The sequence below is a fragment of the Eleutherodactylus coqui genome, chromosome 10 (genome assembly GCF_035609145.1).
Source record: "Eleutherodactylus coqui strain aEleCoq1 chromosome 10, aEleCoq1.hap1, whole genome shotgun sequence".
In the NCBI taxonomy this organism is placed as follows: Eukaryota; Metazoa; Chordata; class Amphibia; order Anura; family Eleutherodactylidae; genus Eleutherodactylus; species Eleutherodactylus coqui.
The window spans coordinates 69,216,554-69,235,860 of NC_089846.1; the positions used below are offsets into that span (position 1 = coordinate 69,216,554).

Sequence of the window (19,307 nt, forward strand, 5' to 3'; positions counted from 1 at the left end):
CCAGTGCTAACCTGTTCCATTCATTGATCCCCCTCACTGTCTAATACCTAATTTGTGTCTTCTCCCTTTCAGTTTCATCCCATTGCTTCTAGTCTTTCCTTGTTCCTTGTCGAGCGGCCTGTCACTTGGCAGGGGGAAGGGGGGGTGACAGACGACTTGTCGCTGAGCCGTTTGCCGTCTCACAGACTTGTCGCTGTTGGGTGCTGTCACAGACTTCTTGTGGGGTGGGGGTGCTGTCACATAGACTTGTTGCTGTGCTGTTTGCTGTCACATAGACTTGTTGCTGTGCTGGGTGCTGTCACATAGACTTGTCGCTCTTGGGTGCTGTCACATAGACTTGTCGCTCTTGGGTGCTGTCACATAGACTTGTCGCTCTTGGGTGCTGTCACATAGACTTGTCGCTCTTGGGTGCTGTCACAGACTTGTCGCTCTTGGGTGCTGTCACAGACTTTTGTTGGGGTGGGGGTGCTTTAACATAGACTTTTTGCTGTTGGGTGCTGTCACAGACTTCTTGCGGGAGTGGGGGTGCTGTCACAGACTTCTTGCGGGAGTGGGGGTGCTGTCACAGACTTCTTGCGGGAGTGGGGGGGCATGTGTGTGGTGGGGGTTATTATGGGGGGTGCACTGTGTGTGGGCACCGTAAAGGGGTGTGTGTGCGTGTGTGTGTGTGTGTGTGTGTGTGTGTGTAGGGCATGTCTGGTGCTACTTTCACTTTCGATAGCAGAGGATCGCGATCCTCTGCTATTGAAAGTACTGCTAGAGATCACGATCTCCTGCTATTGCTGTGACAGCTGTAGCAGGAGATTCCTTCATCTCCTCATCATGTCCCCTCATTACAGGACACTGGGACACTGCTGTCACAGTGTCCAGTGATGAGGGGACATGCCGGGGAGATGAAGGAATCTCCTACTACAGCTGTCACAACAGTAGCAGGAGATCGCACTGCTCTTCCTGCCCTCTCATTGCTTTGAATGGAGCCGGCCGACTGCCGGCTCCATTCAAATCAGGGAAGCGTGCGTCTCCATTATGACGCCGGTCCTCCAGTCATGTGACCGGTATCATCGGGAGCGCGCACGCTGAGGAGAGAGAGGCAGCAGTGCATCATGGAAACTACCCAGCGGCGCCATCTTTGAAAAATCCTTCAGCCCAGCTTTATAGGGGGAAGAAAAAGAATAAAAAGGTGAACAAAATATCAATTTTATGTGTAAAGCTGTAGTGTGTGATGCCTTTAGTCCACAGGGCATTAATGGGGGGGGGGGGGGGGGGGATCAGTTTGGGCAGCGGTACAGAGGGAGGGGATCCAAGGCAAAATCTGCATCCATTTCTGCCCATTCTATTACTTGTTTCCTCTTCTACAGAGAAGAGAGGATTGCTAGTAATGTAGCAAGAGGTGCAGCCATATTGGCTGTGTGAGGGGCAAAGGAGGGAGGGGGTTGCACTTAATTTATAGATGTAAACCAAAAACAAAGCTTAAAAATGGAGTTACTTGGCTGGAACACGCTGTACGTCCTGCCAACAAGTTATAGAGCAGGAGCAACCAAGTGGACTGATATATAGTTTTATGAGGGAGATTCAGTAGAACTTGTATTATATTCACTTATATCAGTACACATTTTGAGTCCAGTGGGCAGAGCTATCAGTGATTGATAGCTACCCTCGTATGTACAGTCATACACACATAGCTCTCAAGTTCTGCTAAATCTTCATATACACACACATATACATGTGTAGTGTAAATAATATATCTCCATTTTCATCGCTATGTGTATTCTTTATTTATAACATATGTGAGACATGCATCTATACACACTCGTGTGTATTTATAAAAAAATACTAGCTGATATACCCGGCTTCGCCCGAGTTAATCTGGTATTGGTGTTCATCTAGTGTTCACACGGAAAAGCTTATGAAGTCGTGGTTACTTTAGAGATACTGAGGAAAAAAAAATATGTTCACCATTTTGCATAGTTCTCTGCGTTACCCAGGGAACACCACGGGGAGGCAACCATGCAACGTTTCCTTTATATAAAATGACATCAGGAAGTGAGAGAATTAGATTACATACGTAAAATTTGGACACCAATTCTTTTGCGCTTAGAATTGAATAATCGAGTTGGGACCCATTAGCTTTTCCTATGTATGACATAATCAATGCTTGTGCCAAATTTCCCGTTTCTATGACACCGGAAAGTGAAAAAAATTACATTCCGTACGTAAAATTTCGACGCCAATTCTTTTGCGCTAGAATTGAATCGGCGAGTCGGACAGTCGGCGAGTCGGACAGTCGGCGAGTCGGACAGTCGGCGAGTCGGACAGTCGGCGAGTCGGACAGTCGGCGAGTCGGACAGTCGGCGAGTCAGACAGTCGGCGAGTCAGACAGTCGGCGAGTCAGACAGTCGGCGAGTCAGACAGTCGGCGAGTCAGACAGACAGATATATATATATATATATATATATATATATCGGCATGACGGACCACTTATACTAGTCGACAGAATCCCCCTTAAACATACCTCTCTTTTACGCATGTAAGTAAAGATGTCCATAGCATACTCCGAGCTGCTGAATGGGTCCTCTACAGAGTCCTGATCAATGTCCTCCACATCTGGTGGCAAGCGCTGTGGACAAGGCAGTATATATATTACGTAAGGTCAGTAGCAGGTAGTGCGGCACCTTTACTGCCCACAGCAGGAAGACTACCTTTTCCAGGCAACGATCCTGCTTTGGTTTAGGCTTAATTTCTTCACTGCTTACTTTTTCTTCTTTTACCACCTCGAAAGTTATATTTGAGACAGGAACCTTTCTCTGTGTCCTTTAGTGCAGAAAAGAACAACATTAAGCTAACAGGTAAACATAAGTGGACATATTTCCATCGAGGTTCTTGCATTAAGGGTATAACATAGGACATGCGCCCCCTGGTTCTTCTGGGCACCTTTTTCCTTGCATCACCTCCGGTTGCATAAGAGCCCAATAATAGTCTGTTAAGTTGGCAGTTTGCAGCACTCCGTGACAATAGCTGATGTTACACTTGATTGACAAGGGGTGGTGGAGACACCACTGCCTTACAATACACTTAGTTTTACCTACAATATTGGCTGAAGCATAAATGTTTCCTCGCATATGCAAGTCAGTTACAATACTTTCCACCAGAAGTGGTCAAAGCACTAGCGTCCAGTGAGAAGGGAATGCTTGTAGAGCATTCAGTGCAGAGTTCAGAACATAAGGACACGGCCCTCGGGGCACTTGCCAAGGGGGAAATTTTTTTTTTAAATATTTGGATTCCTCAGTCCATGTCCTAAATGCAACCTCACCCTGCCATCCCACAATAAGATTGCAGGGGTGGTGTCTGAGTGTCATGGCACCCTGGGGGCTCCTGCACATTCCCAGGACTGCCATGATCCTTTTCTTATTAGGGATGTGCCTGGAGCATAAAAGTTAAAAATGTTTTAAAAAGTTAAAGATTCAGCTGCCCTCATGGATGGGATCCATGGGGGCAGCTGAGAATACTCACCCCCGTCCCCAACACTGCTCCCCGCTTGACAAAGACCACGGTTTGTAGGTCGAAACATCATTTAAGGACACATTAGATGTTTCTTGCAATAAAAGTATAGAATTCTTCTGATTTATGCTGATCTACTTCTTGGATTCCCTGGTGCTGCCTATCCTTTATAATCTTCTGGCTCCTGTAGGTAGCCGAAAGCAGGAAATGTCAGTTCGCTTTTGTCCAATGGATAACGGCAATCGCGGAAAAGTGAAGAAAAGTTTTTAAAAAGTAAAGTTTCACCTCCCCTCATGGATCGGATCCATGAGGGAAGGTGAAAATACTCACCCCCGTCCTCCAAGTCCTCCCCCGCTTTCAGGATCCACTGATGGCTGCTGCGCATGCGCAGAAGGCCAGTGAGCCCGGAAAATTCAACATCTCCCTGCATCTGGCTGTCACAGATAGTCGAGTGCAGGGAGATATGACTGGGGACCGCTGCATGCATCGGATAACGGTGATCATATAAAGTTAAAAAGTTGAAGTTTTATCTCCCCTTATGGATCTTATCTGTAAAGGGGAGATAAAATTACATACCCAAGGTCCCCGGATTTGTCCCCTGATGGGATCTTGATCCGCAGACCTTACCCCAGCTTCGGCGCATGCGCCCGTCAGCATGATGGTGGACACATGTGCAAAAGTGAAGGATTGCTCAGGAAATTAAAAATCTCCCTGCTCCTAGCTACCGAAGGTAGCCAAGAGCCTGGAGATGTCACGGGGGGCCGCGGGTATGCGATTACTGGTCACGTGATCGCCATTATCCAATGCATAATGGCGATCACATAAAAGTTCTTTAAAAAGTTGAAGTTTTATCTCCCCTCACCGGTGCGATCGGTGAGAGGAGATGAAACATCTTCTCGGAGGCTTCTGCATTTGAATCCAGATGCGATTATCCTCCATGGACCCTTCCGGCTTATGGGCATGCGCCCGCCGGCAAAATGTCGGCCACATTCGCAGCAGCCGGGGAGCCCAGGAAATTTTAAATCTCCTTGCTCTCGCTGACCAACGGAGCAATGCTTGGAGCAGTGACCGGTGGTCTCGTTGAGCGGTCCCCGGTCACGTGATAAAGTAGAGATATAACATTAGGCCGGTCACACATGACCGGAGAGGAATTATGGGTTCTGCATGTGCTTAAATAGCGGTAATCCATGGATCAATCACATGCAGTGGATTACACAATTCCCCCCAATTAGCAGGTAGGATTTACGTAATCCACTCGCAGAAAACAGAACACAGCAGGTTATATTTCATCTGTTATTACTGCAGATATAACCGCAGCCCATATGCAAATACATTGTGTACAGGCTGCGGGTACATATATAAACAAAAAACGGTGTACTGCGCATGACCGCCTGTGTGAGTACGCAGTTATGCGCAGTACATTAAGCGGCCATACGTACGCAGCGCCACGGCAGGGCACACAGCTGGGACCCGCTGCGGGCCTCCACAAGCGGATTCCACATACGGGTGTGTGAGCCCGGCCTTACTCAGACCGCTACCTGTCATACGTAATTTACAAGAAGCCCCGTGAACGCTCGCCTTCCTGCAGTTCCAGGAGCAACTTGTTGAATGCCCTCTGTGTGAGACCGCCGCACGATTACAAAGCCTCACAGAGCGCCACTTTTTACACCTCACCCCCGCCGCTGAAAGATACACTGTTTTCTTGCCCTATGTGCCCATTCCAACCAGCCTCCGTAAGAACCAGTCTTCAGACAAAAGTAGTAATGTAAACTGCGTTTTATCTAATATTTAGGAAATGCCAAAAAATTGGGATGGCGGGGGGATTATTTTTAGGAAGTCAATTTTTTTCCCATACAAGTGGGCAATGGGGCCTGGAATTTATTCAGTTGTGCCCTGAAATCCAACAGGCATTTCCTCCATGTGTCCTGTAAGTAGATTGGGGCCACAATGGGTATGCTGCTGAAGACCGGACAAACGGGGGGATCCATTTTGGGGAGAAGGTTTTCATTCATGTGTGTACTGTACAAAAAGAACTGTTTTTAAATTGACGCAATAGCCCAAAAAAAGAAAATTGTATTTATTTTCCTTCAGCTTTGCAAAGATTCATTCAAAAACTGTGGGATCAAAGTACACAGGAAGAAAAAAAGAAAAAAAAAAAAAAAAAAAGAAACAGCAGCACTCCAAGGGTTCAGCCACACCGCTGGTGCAAGGTACAATGCAATAGCCCAGTTAGGGTCCCGACTCCCTGGGTCCACTGTTGATCAGCAATGTAGAGAGGAGGAACTAGGCAGCATTCATTTGAAGTCTTCTTTATTAAATAGCCATGAGAAAGCAAGCAGCCACGTATCGACCCTGTGCTCGGGTCTTTATCAAGATCCTTTATCAAGGATCAAAATACACAGTACACCCCTAGATGAATTTGTTAAGCGGTCTAGTTTTCAAAATGGGGTCATTTGTGGGGGTTCTCCATCGTTGTGGTCGCTCAAGGGGTCTACAAGTGGGCAATTGGGCCTGGAATTTAGTCAGTTGTGTCCTGAAATCCAACGGGTGTTCCCTCTATTACAAGCCAAGCCATGTGTCTTGTAAACAGATTAGGATGACAACGAGTATATTTCTGAACACGGGACAAAAAAGGGATCCATTTTGGGGTGCAAGTCTTCGTTTATGTGTGTGCTGTACAAAAATAAAGGTTTTTAATTTGACACAATTGCCCACAAAAATGAAAATCGTAATTATTTCCCTCTGCTTTGCTTAGAGTCATTCAAAAACTGTGGGATCAAAGTAAGCAGTATCCCCCTAGATAAATTTATTAAAGGATCTAGTTTTCAAAATGGAATCATTTGTGGGGTTTCTCCATCGTTTTGGCCGCTCACAGGCTCTACAAGTGGGCAATGGGGCCTAAAACACCTTCAAGCAAAATGTCTGTTCAGAACGCCATAGGCTGTTGCTTTTGATTTTTGGCCCTGTTGTGCATACAAACATAAAATTAAGGCCAAAATGGGTATGTTTCTGAACACAGGACAAACAGGGGGATCCATTTTGGGGTGCAAGTTTTCATTCATATGTGGGCTGTACAAAAAAAAAATGTTTTTAAAATGACACAATTGCCAAAAAAATGAAATTTGTAATTTATTCATTCTGCTTTGCCTAAATTCATTCAAATACTGTGGGGTCAAAATAAGAAGTACACCCCATAGATGAATTCGTTAAGGGGTCTAGTTTTCAAAAAGGGGTCATTTGTGGGGGTTCTATATCGTTTTGACCACTCAAGGGCTCTACAAGTGAGCAATGGGGCCTAAATCCCCTTCAAGCAAAATGTCTGTTCTGAAAGCCACCGGCTGCTCCATTCAGTTTGGGCCACGTTGTGCATCCAAACAGAAGTTTAGGGCCACAATATGTATGTTTCTGAACACGGGACAAACAGGGGGATCCATTTTGGGATGAAAGTCTTCATTGATGTGTGCTGTACAAAAAAATATTTTTAAAATGACAAATTGCCAAAAAAATGAAAATCATAACTTTTTCCTTCTGCTTTGCTTAGATTCATTCAAAAACTGTGGGGTCACAATAAGCAGTACACCCCTGGATGAATTTGTTGTGTCATTTGTGGGGGTTCTATATAGTTTTGGCCACTCAAGGGCTCTACAAGTGGGCAATGGGGCCTAAAACACCTTCAAGCAAAATCTCTATTTTGAAAGGCACTGGCTGCTCCTTTTGGTTTGGGCCCCTCTGTGCAGACGGACATATTAGGACCACAATGGGTATGTTTCTGAGCACGGGACAAACAGGGGTATCTATTTTGGAGTGAAAATCCTCATCCTGCCTTTAAAATGACATATGTAGAAATCGGAAATTTGATTTTTCTCCTCTAAATTGCATTAACTCCTGAAACAAAAAACTGTGGGGTCAAAATACTCTTGCCCCCCCTCCCCTCCCCCCCCCCCCCTCAGTGAATACATTTAGGAGTGTAGTTTTTAAAATGGGGTCATTTGTGGAGGTATCTATCATTCTGACGCCTGAGCCGTGCAATGTTGGCTTGGTGTAGGAAAACAGTGTTTCTCAAGATGTTGATAATCAATGTTAAATTTGTACGTCTCCTAAATGGTAAAAAAAAAAAACGAAAAGCTTTTCAAAATGTGCGGCCAAAAATGAAATAGATAGAAATATTTATCTCATCCAAAATTTGAACCGTATGTTCGCACATATTTAACATAGTAACACAGTATGTAAGGCCGAATGAAGACAGTGGCCATCTAGTCCAGCCTGTTATCCTCCTGTGTTGTTGATCCAGAGGAAGGCAAAAAACAAAAAAAAAAACAAAAAAAAAAAAACAAGCGGCAGGAGCCAATCAGCCCTTTTGGGGGGAAATTCCTTGCCGACTCCCTAATGGCAATCAGACTAATCCCTGGATCAAGCCTTAATAGTTCCTACATGCCTGTATACCCGGATTAACAATTGACCTAAGATTTATATCCTGTAATATCCTTCCGCTACAGAAAGAAATCAAGTCCCCTTTTAAACTCCTCTATGGATTTTGCCATCACCACATCCGCAGGCTGAGAGTTCCACAGTCTAAACTCCTCTTACAGTAGAGAACCCTTTTCTGTGTTGGTGAGAAAACCTGCTTTCCTCTAGACGTAGCGGATGCCCTCTTGTTACCGTCGCAGTACTGGGTATAAACAGATCATGGGAGAGATCCCTGTATCGTCCCCTCATGTATATATCGTAGTTATTTGATCACCCCTTAGCTGTCTTTTTCTAGAGTAAATAATCCCAATTTGGATAGCCTCTCTGGCTATTCTAGTCCCTTCATTGCATGTATTAGTTCACCTGCCCTTTTTTGAGCCCCCTCCAGCACTAACATCTTTCCTGAGCACCGGTGACCAGAACTGTGCGCAGTATTTCTTGTGAGGCCTGAGAAGTGCCTTATATACTGGGAGGATAATGTTCTCGTCCCTTGCCCCTATACCTCTTTTAACGCACCCCAAAGACTTTATTGGTAGAGATGAGCGAACGTACTCGTCCGAGCTTGATACTGGTTTGAGTATTAGCGTGTTCGAGATCCTCGTTACTCGTAACGAGTACCACGCGATGTTCGGGTTACTTTCACTTTCATCTCTGAGACGTTAGCGCGCTTTTCTGGCCAATTGAAAGACAGGGAAGACATTACAACTTCCCCCTGCGATGTTCAAGCCCTATACCACCCCCCTGCAACGAGTGGCTGGCGAGATCAGGTGTCACCCGAGTATATAAATCGGCCCCTCCCGCGGCTCGCCACAGATGCGTTGTGACATAGCTGAGGGAAAGTGGTATTGTGTTGGAGCTGCTATAGGGAGAGCGTTAGGTGTTATTGTAGGCTTCAAGAACCCCAATGGTCCTTCTTAGGGCCACATCTAACCGTGTGCAGTACTGTGGAGGCTGCTTTTTGCAGTGTTGCACATTTTTTTTTTTTTTGGTATATCGGCCGTGCAGAGCATTGCGCCCTGCAGTAATACTCCAGGGACAGAAGTGTGGAGGCAGGGACAGAAGACATATATTATTGAGTGAATATAGGCAGTGGGCCTTTTCTAAAAAATATCGGGCAAAAAAATCTATTTGGCCTGCCGGTCACTGTGCTCAGTGTTCTGGGTCTGTGTGTGCTGGGTGTAGTAGTTCTACAAAATCATACGCAGCCAGCTAAGTGTTACAGCAGGCTTGCGCCAAATTATTTCCTGGCGTTCCGTAAGCGAACTCAGCCTCCAACCACAGGCCAATAAGCGGCATATTTAATTACAGCGTTCAGTTTCTGCATTACTGGTAATACAGCATGCTGAGGGGTAGGGGTAGGCCTAGAGGACGTGGGCGCGGCCGAGGACGCGGAGGCCAAAGTCCGGGTATGGGCACAGGCCGAGCTCCTGATCCAGGTGTATCGCAGCCGACTGCTGCGGGATTAGGAGAGAGGCACGTTTCTGGCATCCCCACATTCATCACACATTTAATGGGTCCACGCGGTAGACCTTTATTAGAAAATGAGCAGTGTGAGCAGGTCCTGTCGTGGATGGCAGAAAGTGCTTCCAGCAACCTATCGTCCACCCAGAGTTCTGCGCCGTCCACTGCTGCAACTCAGAATCCTCTGGCTGCTGCTCCTCCTTCCTCCATGAAAATTAGACATTCTGAGGAGCGGGCAGACTCCCAGGAACTGTTCTCGGGCCCCTGCTCAGATTGGGCAGCAGTGGTTCCTCTCCCACCAGAGGAGTTTATCATGACTGATGCCCAACCATTGGAAAGTTCCCGGGGTCTGGGGCATGAGGCTGGGGACTTCCGGCAACTGTCTCAAGAACTTTCAGTGGGTGAGGAGGCCGATGACGATGAGACACAGTTGTCTATCAGTGAGGTAGTAGTAAGGGCAGTAAGTCCGAGGGAGGAGCGCACCGAGGATTCAGAGGAAGAGCAGCAGGACAATGAGGTGACTGACCCCACCTGGTTTGCTACGCCTACTGAGGACAGGTCTTCAGAGGGGAAGGCAAGGGCAGCAGCAGGGCAGGTTGCAAGAGGCAGTGCGGTGTCCAGGGGTAAAGGCAGGGCCAGACCGAATAATCCACCAACTGTTTCCCAAAGCGCCCCCTCGCGCCATGCCACCCTGCAGAGGCCAAGGTGCTCAAAGGTCTGGCAGTTTTTCACTGAGAGTGCAGACGACCGACGAACAGTGTTGTGCAACCTTTCTCACCCCAAGATCAGCCGGGGAGCCACCACCACCTGCTCACCACCACCAGCATGCGCAGACATATGATGGCCAAGCACCCCACAAGGTGGGACGAAGGCCGTTCACCGCCTCCGGTTTGCACCGCTGCCTCTCCCCCTGTGCCCCAACCTGCCACTGAGATCCAACCCCGCTCTGAAGACACAGGCACTACCGTCTCCTGGCCTGAACCCACACCCTCACCTCCGCTGTCCTCGGCCCCATCCAGCAATGTCTCTCAGCGCACCGTCCAGCCGTCGCTAGCGCAAGTGTTTGAGCGCAAGCGCAAGTACGCCGCCACGCACCCGCACGCTCAAGCGTTAAACGTGCACATAGCCAAATTTATCAGCCTGGAGATGCTGCCGTATAGGGTTGTGGAAACGGAGTCTTTCAAAAGTATGATGGCGGCGGCGGCCCCGCTCTACTTAGTTCCCAGTCGCTACTATTTTTCCTGATGTGCCGTCCCAGCCCTGCATGACCACGTCTCCCGCAACATTGTACGCGCCCTCACCAATGCGGTTACTGCCAAAGTCCACTTAACAACGGACACGTGGACAAGCACAGGCGGGCAGGGCCACTACATCTCCCTGACGGCACATTGGGTGAATTTAGTGGAGGCTGGGACAGAGTCAGAGCCTGGGACCGCTCACGTCCTACCCACCCCCAGAATTGCGGGCCACAGCTCGGTGGTGGTATCTGCGGGGGTGTATGCTTCCTCCACTAAACCACCCTCCTCCTACGCAACCTCTGTCTCGCAATCAAGATGTGTCAGCAGCAGCACGTCGCCAGCAGTCGGTGTCGCGCGGCGTGGCAGCACAACGGTGGGCAAGCGTCAGCAGGCCGTGCTGAAACTACTCAGCTTAGGAGATAAGAGGCACACGGCACACGAACTGCTGCAGGGTCTGACAGAGCAGACCGACCGCTGGCTTGCGCCGCTGAGCCTGCAACCGGGCATGGTCGTGTGTGACAACAGCCGTAACCTGGTGGCGGCTCTGCAGCTCGGCAGCCTCACGCACGTGCCATGCCTGGCCCACGTCTTTAATTTGGTGGTTCAGCGCTTTCTGAAAAGCTACCCACGCTTGTCAGACCTGCTCGGAAAGGTGCGCCGGCTCTGCGCACATTTCCGCAAGTCCCACACGGACGCTGCCACCCTGCAACATCGGTTTCATCTGCCAGTGCACCGACTGCTGTGCGACATGCCCACACGGTGGAACTCTACGCTTCACATGTTGGCCAGGCTCTATGAGCAGCGTAGAGCTATAGTGGAATACCAACTCCAACATGGGCGGCGCAGTGGGAGTCAGCCTCCTCAATTATTTTCAGAAGAGTGGGCCTGGTTGGCAGACATCTGCCAGGTCCTTGGAAAGTTTGAGGAGTCTACCCAGGTGGTGAGCGGCGATGCTGCAATCATTAGCGTCACCATTCCTCTGCTATGCCTCTTGAGAAGTTCCCTGCAAAGCATAAAGGCAGACGCTTTGCGCTCGGAAACGGAGGTGGGGGAAGACAGTATGTCGCTGGATAGTCAGAGCACCCTCCTGTCTATATCTCCGTGCGGTGAGGAGGAGGAAGATGAGGAGAAGGGGGAAGAGACAGCTTGGCCCACTGGGGAGGGTACACATGCTGCTGGCCTGTCATCCTTTCAGCGTGTATGGCCTGAGGAGGAGGAGGAGGATCCTGAAAGTGATCTTCCTAGTGAGGACAGCCATGTGTTGCGTACAGGTACCCTGGCACACATGGCTGACTTCATGTTAGGATGCCTTTCTCGTGACCCTCGCGTTACACGCATTCTGGCCACTACGGATTACTGGGTGTACACACTGCTCGACCCACGGTATAAGGAGAACCTTTCCACTCTCATACCCGAAGAGGAAAGGGGTTCGAGAGTGTTGCTATACCACAGGACCCTTGCGGACAAACTGATGGTAAAATTCCCATACGACAGCGCTAGTGGCCGAAGGCGCAGTTTCGAGGGCCAGGTAGCAGGGGTGGCGCGGAGATCAGGCAGCATGTACAGCACAGGCAGGGCAGCACTCTTTAAGGCCCTTAACTGCTTTATGGCTCCCCAGTCACGGCTGAGTCGGCGGGAGCACTGTAAAAGGATGGTGAGGGAGTACGTAGCCGATCGCACGACCGTCCTCCGTGACGCCTCTGCCCCCTACAACTACTGGGTGTCGAAGCTGGACACGTGGCCTGAACTCGCGCTGTATGCCCTGGAGGTGCTTGCTTGTCCTGCGGCTAGCGTCTTGTCAGAGAGGGTGTTTAGTGCGGCTGGGGGAATCATCACAGATAAGCGTACCCGCCTGTCAACTGACAGTGCCGACAGGCTAACACTCATCAAGATGAACAAAGCCTGGATTTCCCCAGACTTCTCTTCTCCACCAGCGGACAGCAGCGATACCTAAGCAATACGTAAGCTGCACCCGCGGATGGAAGCATCGTTCTGTATCCCCATCAAAAACGGGGACCTTTTCGCTTCAATCAATCTGTGTATAATATTCCTCCTCCTGCTCCTCCTCCTGAAACCTCACATAATCACGCCGAACGTGCAATTTTTCTTAGGCCCACAAGGCTCAGTCATAATTTTTCTAAACAATTTTTATACGTTTCAATGCTCATTAAAGCGTTGAAACTTTCACCTCAACCAATTTTTATTTTAACTGGGCTGCCTCCTGGCCTAGTTACCAATTAAGCCACATTAACCAAAGCGATTAATGGGTTTCACCTGCCCTCTTGGTTGGGCATGGGCAATTTTTCTGAGGTACATTAGTACTGTTGGTACACCAATTTTTGGGGGCCCTCGCCTACAGTGTAATCAAATAAATTTTTAGCCCACCTGCATTACAGCTGACGTTACATCAGCTGTGTTGGGCACTGCAATGGGATATTTTTATGTACCGCCGGTGGGTTCCAGGGAGCCACCCATGCTGTGGGTCCACACGGAGTTGTAAATGCATCTGTGTCCACTTCTAAAGAACCCCAGTCTGACTGGGGCATGCAGTGTGGGCCGAAGCCCACCTGCATTTAATCGGACGTTACCTCAGCTGTGATGGGCACTGCAATGGGATACATTTATGTACAGCCGGTGGGTTCCAGGGAGCCACCCATGCTGTGGGTGCACACGGAATTCCCATTGCGGAGTTGTACCTGCCTGTGACTATTTATAAAAAACCGCGGTCTGACTGGGGCATGCAGACACCTTGACAGAATGAATAGTGTGTGGCACATAGGTTCCCCATTGCTATGCCCACGTGTCCAGCTCCAGATGGAGGTGGCACAGGATTGGATTTCTCATTGCTTCTGTACAGCATTGTGGAGTATCGCCCCGCCCCTTTTAAAGAGGGTTGCTGCCTAGCCGTGCCAACCCTCTGCAGTATGTGCCTGCGGTTCCTCCTCATGGCAGACGCACTTATAAATAGACATGAGGGTGGTGTGGCATGAGTGCAGCTGAAGGCTGCGCAGGGACAGTTTGGTGTGCGCTGTAGACACTGCGTCGTGCAGGGGGGAGGGGGGTTGGGCAGCATGTAACCCAGGAGAAGTGGCAGCGGAGTGTCATGCAGGCAGTGATTGTGCTTTGTTGGAGGTAGTGTGGTGCTTAGCTAAGGTAGCCATTGCTAATGAGGGCTTTTCAGAAGTAAAAGTTGTTGGGGGGGGCCCACTCTTGCCGCTATTGTGGCTTAATAGTGGGACCTGTGAACTTGAGATGCAGCCCAACATGTAGCCCCTCGCCTGCCCTATCCGTTGCTGTGTCGTTCCCATCACTTTCTTGAATTGCCCAGATTTTCACAAATGAAAACCTTAGCGAGCATCGGCGATATACAAAAATGCTCGGGTCGCCCATTGACTTCAATGGGGTTCGTTACTCGAAACGAACCCTCGAGCATCGCGAAAAGTTTGTCTCGAGTAACGAGCACCCGAGCATTTTGGTGCTCGCTCATCTCTATTTATTAGCTTTTGCAGCAGCTAACTGGCATTGGTTACTCCAGTTTAGTCTACAATCCACTAGTACCCCCAGGTCTTTTTCCATATCACTTCTCCCTAGCAGTACCCCATTTAGTGTATATTGGTGACATCCGTTTCTCCTGCCCATGTGCATAACCTTACATTTTTCAACATTGAACTTCATATGACATTTTTTCTGCCCAAGCCCCCAGCTTATCTAACATTTTTTACCGTGCAGCCCCTCTATCAGGTAGTTGATAAATATTTTGAACAGAATGAGGCCCAAGTCCAGATATACGAGATCAATACACTCCCCCAGGTCCAGCCTAGAGCTTACTTCATCGTAGAAGCTGATCAGATTGGTCTGACATGATCGACCCTTCATGAACCCATGCTGGCGAGGAGTTATTCTGTTGCTCTCCTTGAGGTACTCTTCAGTGGCGTCTCTCAGAAACCCTTCGAATATTTTTCCCCGTTACTGAAGTGAGACTTACCGGCCTGTAGGCTCACTTTTGGTCCCCTTTTTGTAAATTGGAACCACGTTGGCAATGCGCCACTCCAATGGTACAACCCCAGTCTTGATAGTATCCACAAATATTAGATATAGCGGCCTAGCTATCACATCACTGAGTTCCCTTAGTACCCTTGGGTGTATTCCATCTGGGCCTGCTGCCGATTTATCGATTTTAATCTTCTTTAACCGATTCCGCACTTCCTCCTGCATTAGGTATGAGATATTTTGTGAGAGGTTCATTTTATTCCCCTGCATCTTGTGTGGCATTTCCTTTTTGTTTGTGAATACGCTTGAAAAGAAACTATTTAATAGATTTGCCTTCCCTGCATCATCATCAATGATTTCTCCTGCATTATTTGTTTAAGGGACAGTGCTCTCGGTGCCAATCCTTTTGCTGTTAATATAGTTGAAAAATAGTTTCGGGTTGTTTTTGCTCTCTTTGGCGATCAGTCTTTCTGCTTCCTCCTTGGCAGTTTTGATCTTATCTTTACATATTTTGTTTTTCCCTGTATGATTTTAGCGCTTCTTAGCTGCCTTCTTGCTTTAGTAGTTTGAACGCTTTCTTTTTTTTTTCGTTTATTGCTTCTCTTACCGTCTTGTCAAGTCATATTGGTTTTCTTTTACTTGCAGTTTTTATTTTTTAAAGGGAATGAACTGCTCACATGAGGTGATTAGGATCCTTTTAAACTTTTCCCATTTGTCCTCTGTACTGATATTTTTCAGGAAGTTGTCCCAATTAATGTTACCGATAGTAGTTCTAAGCTGATCAAATTTTGCTTTACTAAAGTTTAGTTTGTCGCTCCCTGATAAGGCTTTCTATTGAATGACAGCTGGAAGTTGATTATATTGTGGTCACTGTTCCCCAAGTGCCCCTCAACTTGTACCCCCTTTATTAGGTCCGGTTTGTTAGATATATTACAATTGAAAATGTGAAAAAAAAAAGACAATTTTTTAAAAACGTTCCCAATTTTGGCGCTTTTAAAAAATATACACAATTTCTAGCAGAGTACTTTAGGTGGTAAACCTAAATGAAGTACAACATGTGGTGAAAAAACAATCTCAGAATCACTTGGATATACAAAACCTTTTTACGTAAATATTCTATGTTAAAGTGACACATGTCAGATTTGCTAAATTTGGTCTGGTCATTAAGGCGCAAACAGGCTTGGTCACTAAGGGGTTAATAGGCAGCCAGTTAAAACACAGTATATTGTAATACTATAGTATTGCACTATACTTTAGAAGGGTTTAATCGAATTGCAAAGTCCTCTATGTGGACTAATAAAAATGGTAAAGTGTTTTTAATTTAAAAAAAATATTAAGTTTAAAAAACAATTTTAGATATAGAGTGACCAAGCAAGTGCCATGCTAAGAAAAACACACACACACACACACACACACACACACACACACACACACACACACACACACACACACACACGTTAGGCCGCCTGCAGACGAGCGGGTCGGATCCGGCAGCGAGAATTCTCGCCGCGCGATCCGACCCGAGCGCCTGCAGGGACGAGCGCGAACTCACCCGCGCCTGGCGGCCCCGGCTCTTTCATGTGCCGGCTGCCGTGCAGCCGGCGCATGCGCAGACAGGAGCCGGCGGCCGGGTGAGTGCGTGCCCCGCAGAAAATTAGGACATGCCGCGGTTTGTTTGCCGCGCGAGATTTCGCGCAGCCAAACCGCGGCCGTCTGCATAGGAGTGCGTATTTTAATGCACTCCTATGCAAACTTTCAGCGGCGGAAATCCCGCGGCAGGATTTCCGCTTGTGTGCAGGCGGCCTTACCCAAATTAGTACCAAATGAAAACTACAGGTTGTTATGTAAAGAATGTTCCCTACAAAACCCCATCAACACAAAAATAAAAAGGTAATGGGGGAAGATAGAGAATGTGACCTAGATGCAGACACACCAATGACCCTTGGCCATGAAAGGATTCTACAGGGTTTCCTGTAGAAGAGAGGCATTTATAGAGATAGGTTATTTCTTATGTACATTTCATGCAGAGAACATGAAGATTAATCTGATCTGCTCAATATTTGGTTGGTGTCTGGTCAGGGGAGGGTGTAGCTTAGGTGAGAGGACAAGGGGCTGCTGCTGACACTAGACACAGGGTTGTAAGGGGGAGGAAGGGGGCGGGGGAAAGATAGTCTGCAACGGAGACCGCAATAGAATAGACATGCCACAGCTTTGATTTCCACATGGTATGTCAGTTTCAGCACGGCTTGTCCGCAAAGGCTTCTCCACAGCATGCAGAGATTTTTGCAAGTCTCCTCCACTTTGCTGCTTAATCTCAGAATTAAAATTGCAGGCGGAAATTCCGTGCAGAAAGTCCGCACGGAAATTTCGCCCAGTGGGAACCCAGCCTTCCAGTGTATGTGTAGCGTCCTACTAACCTCTTTATGTTGATTTCATTGTTTTTTATAATTCCACTGACTGCTACATTCCTTGTCTTCTTCATGGCTTTCTGCCCATCTTTCTTCTTCTGAAGCAGTTGCTGATTTTTGTGAGCCTGTTAGAAGATTTTTTTGTGAATATTGTAACATTATTACAAAACACAAAATATTCAATGACTTGACCCAAACCAGGTCCCTACGCTAGAGCTAAAGCGAATCATAGTGGAAAGGGTCCCCGGGTCCAACCCCCTGCTTAATGCAGGGTCACCAAATCAGAACTTTTGTAATATCTAGCAAAAGTGCAAGCCCGTTTACAGAAAAATGTCAATTTTTAAGCACAAAAAATTAAACACAACACACTGGCCACTAGTGTCGCACTTCCATCTAATTGGCTGTGCGCCTTTTAATAAAGTGAAGTCCATCTCCAACAGAAACATTGAAGAGGAACAAGAACAGTAGGGGGGGGGGGGGTGTTGTTCCATGCTGCCTATAGAAGTCTATGGAGAGGAAAGAATCAGAGATGCAGATGTGCTGCAGCTGATCTTCAGCCATCTACTGTTACAGCTACTAAGAAAATAAAAACACCACACACACACACACACACACACACACACACACACCCCTCAATTATATCTTCATGCTACAGAGAGTTAGGCTGGTTTCACGTAAACATAATAGCCACTATGCTGCATCTTTAATGCGCACAAGCACGGTTCCTGAGCCGAACTTAGAGGATCCAAGGAGAGGTCCCAAGTGCAGGTTAGGAGACTCAGTCGGGTCGAGACACTAAGATGCAGAAGGTGGCCATAACAGGCTCATGTGACTCCGGCTTTAGGGAGCAGAGGGCCTCTGTATGCACAAGACCTGTCAATCAGCAGGAATAGATTACAAAGGAGCAGCAGACTGATCAGAGTCACACCACTACAAGGCTTTAACATTACATTTTACAAAAACTGCAAAAAGTTTGCTCCTGTGTTCGCCTGTAGAACACAATGTTATTAATAACCTGGTAGATATGATGCCTTTTATTGGCTAACAAAAAGACAAGAATTATTTCTTACCAATAATTCCTTTTCCATGAGTCCATCATGACAGCACACATGAAGGTTGCTCCGCCTGTGTTCCTTAGGACAGGAAGAGGAGTTCTTTAAAAGCCACCTCCCACCGCTTGACTCCAGTGACTTCCAAATCACAACGGATACGAGGTCCAACAGTTTTTATTAGCACTGAAAGACATCAATCGTATGTACACGCATTATAAATCAACAAGGGTGGGAAAGCATGTGCTGTCATGATGGACTCATGGAAAAGGAATTATCGGTAAGAAATAATTCTTGTCTTTCCATCACGTCCGTCCTGACAGCACACATGGAGGTATACCAAATTATCAGATTTTTAGGGGGGGAGAAGAGGAGGACCACTGCCTGGAGCACTTTCCGCCCAAAGGCCAGTTCTCTATTTGAGTGGAGATCTAATCTAGAATGCCTTGCGAATGTATTTATATTAGACCAGGTTGCTGTCTTGCAAATCTGATCTATCGAGGCCCCCCTATGTTCCGCCCAGGAGATGGCGAGAGCCCTGGTGGAGTGGGCCCTCGTCCCCTCCGGAGCCACCAAACCTCTGGTCTTGTAGGTCTCCTGGATCGCTAATTTGATGCATCTAGCTATGGTATCCTTTGAAGCTGATCTGCCCTTATTGGTACCTTGGAACTGTAGAAAAAAAAGCTTTCTGATTTCGAGAAGGTTTGGGTAATTTGTAGGTAGGTTTTTACCGCTCTACGGACATCTAGACTATGTAGTCGCTCTTCTTTAGTGTTACTAACATTTTGACAAAAAGAGGGCAATATTATCTCTTGATTTATATGAAATGGAGACACAACTTTTGGTAAGAAGTCTGGGGTGTTTTTAAATATTACACGATCCTCTAGGACTCTTAAGTAGAGTTTTCTACTTGATGAGGCTTGTAACTCGCCAATTCTCCTAGCCGATGTGATAGCGATCAGAAAGGCGACTTTCATGGATACATTTCTAACCGAAATTTGGCTAATGGGTTTGAATTGAGGATCGCAGAGACCTTCCAGGACTACATTAAGATCCCATGAGGGTAACAGTCCCCTCACAAAGGGTTTTGACCTATCTGCCCCTTTCAAGAACCCTTTTATCCATTTATTTTCCATAAGTTTAATATCAAACAAGGCACTAAGAGCTGCCGTCTGTACCCGCAATGTTCTGGGGCT

General features: G+C 47.4%; 1 protein-coding gene across 7 annotated transcripts in view; it reads right to left on the reverse strand.

Moving 5' to 3' along the window:
- LOC136580581 (G2/mitotic-specific cyclin-B3-like) overlaps window positions 1–19,307 on the reverse strand; it is a 150,283-nt gene that overhangs the window by 80,677 nt on the left and 50,299 nt on the right. For all 7 annotated transcript variants that reach the window (XM_066581244.1, XM_066581239.1, XM_066581238.1 and 4 more), the window contains exons 4-6: window positions 17,072–17,187; window positions 2,700–2,811; window positions 2,513–2,617 (exon numbers count right to left, since the gene is read on the reverse strand). In XM_066581244.1, the coding sequence (XP_066437341.1) occupies window positions 2,513–2,617; window positions 2,700–2,811; window positions 17,072–17,187 (333 nt within the window). The remainder of the gene's footprint in view (window positions 1–2,512; window positions 2,618–2,699; window positions 2,812–17,071; window positions 17,188–19,307) is intronic.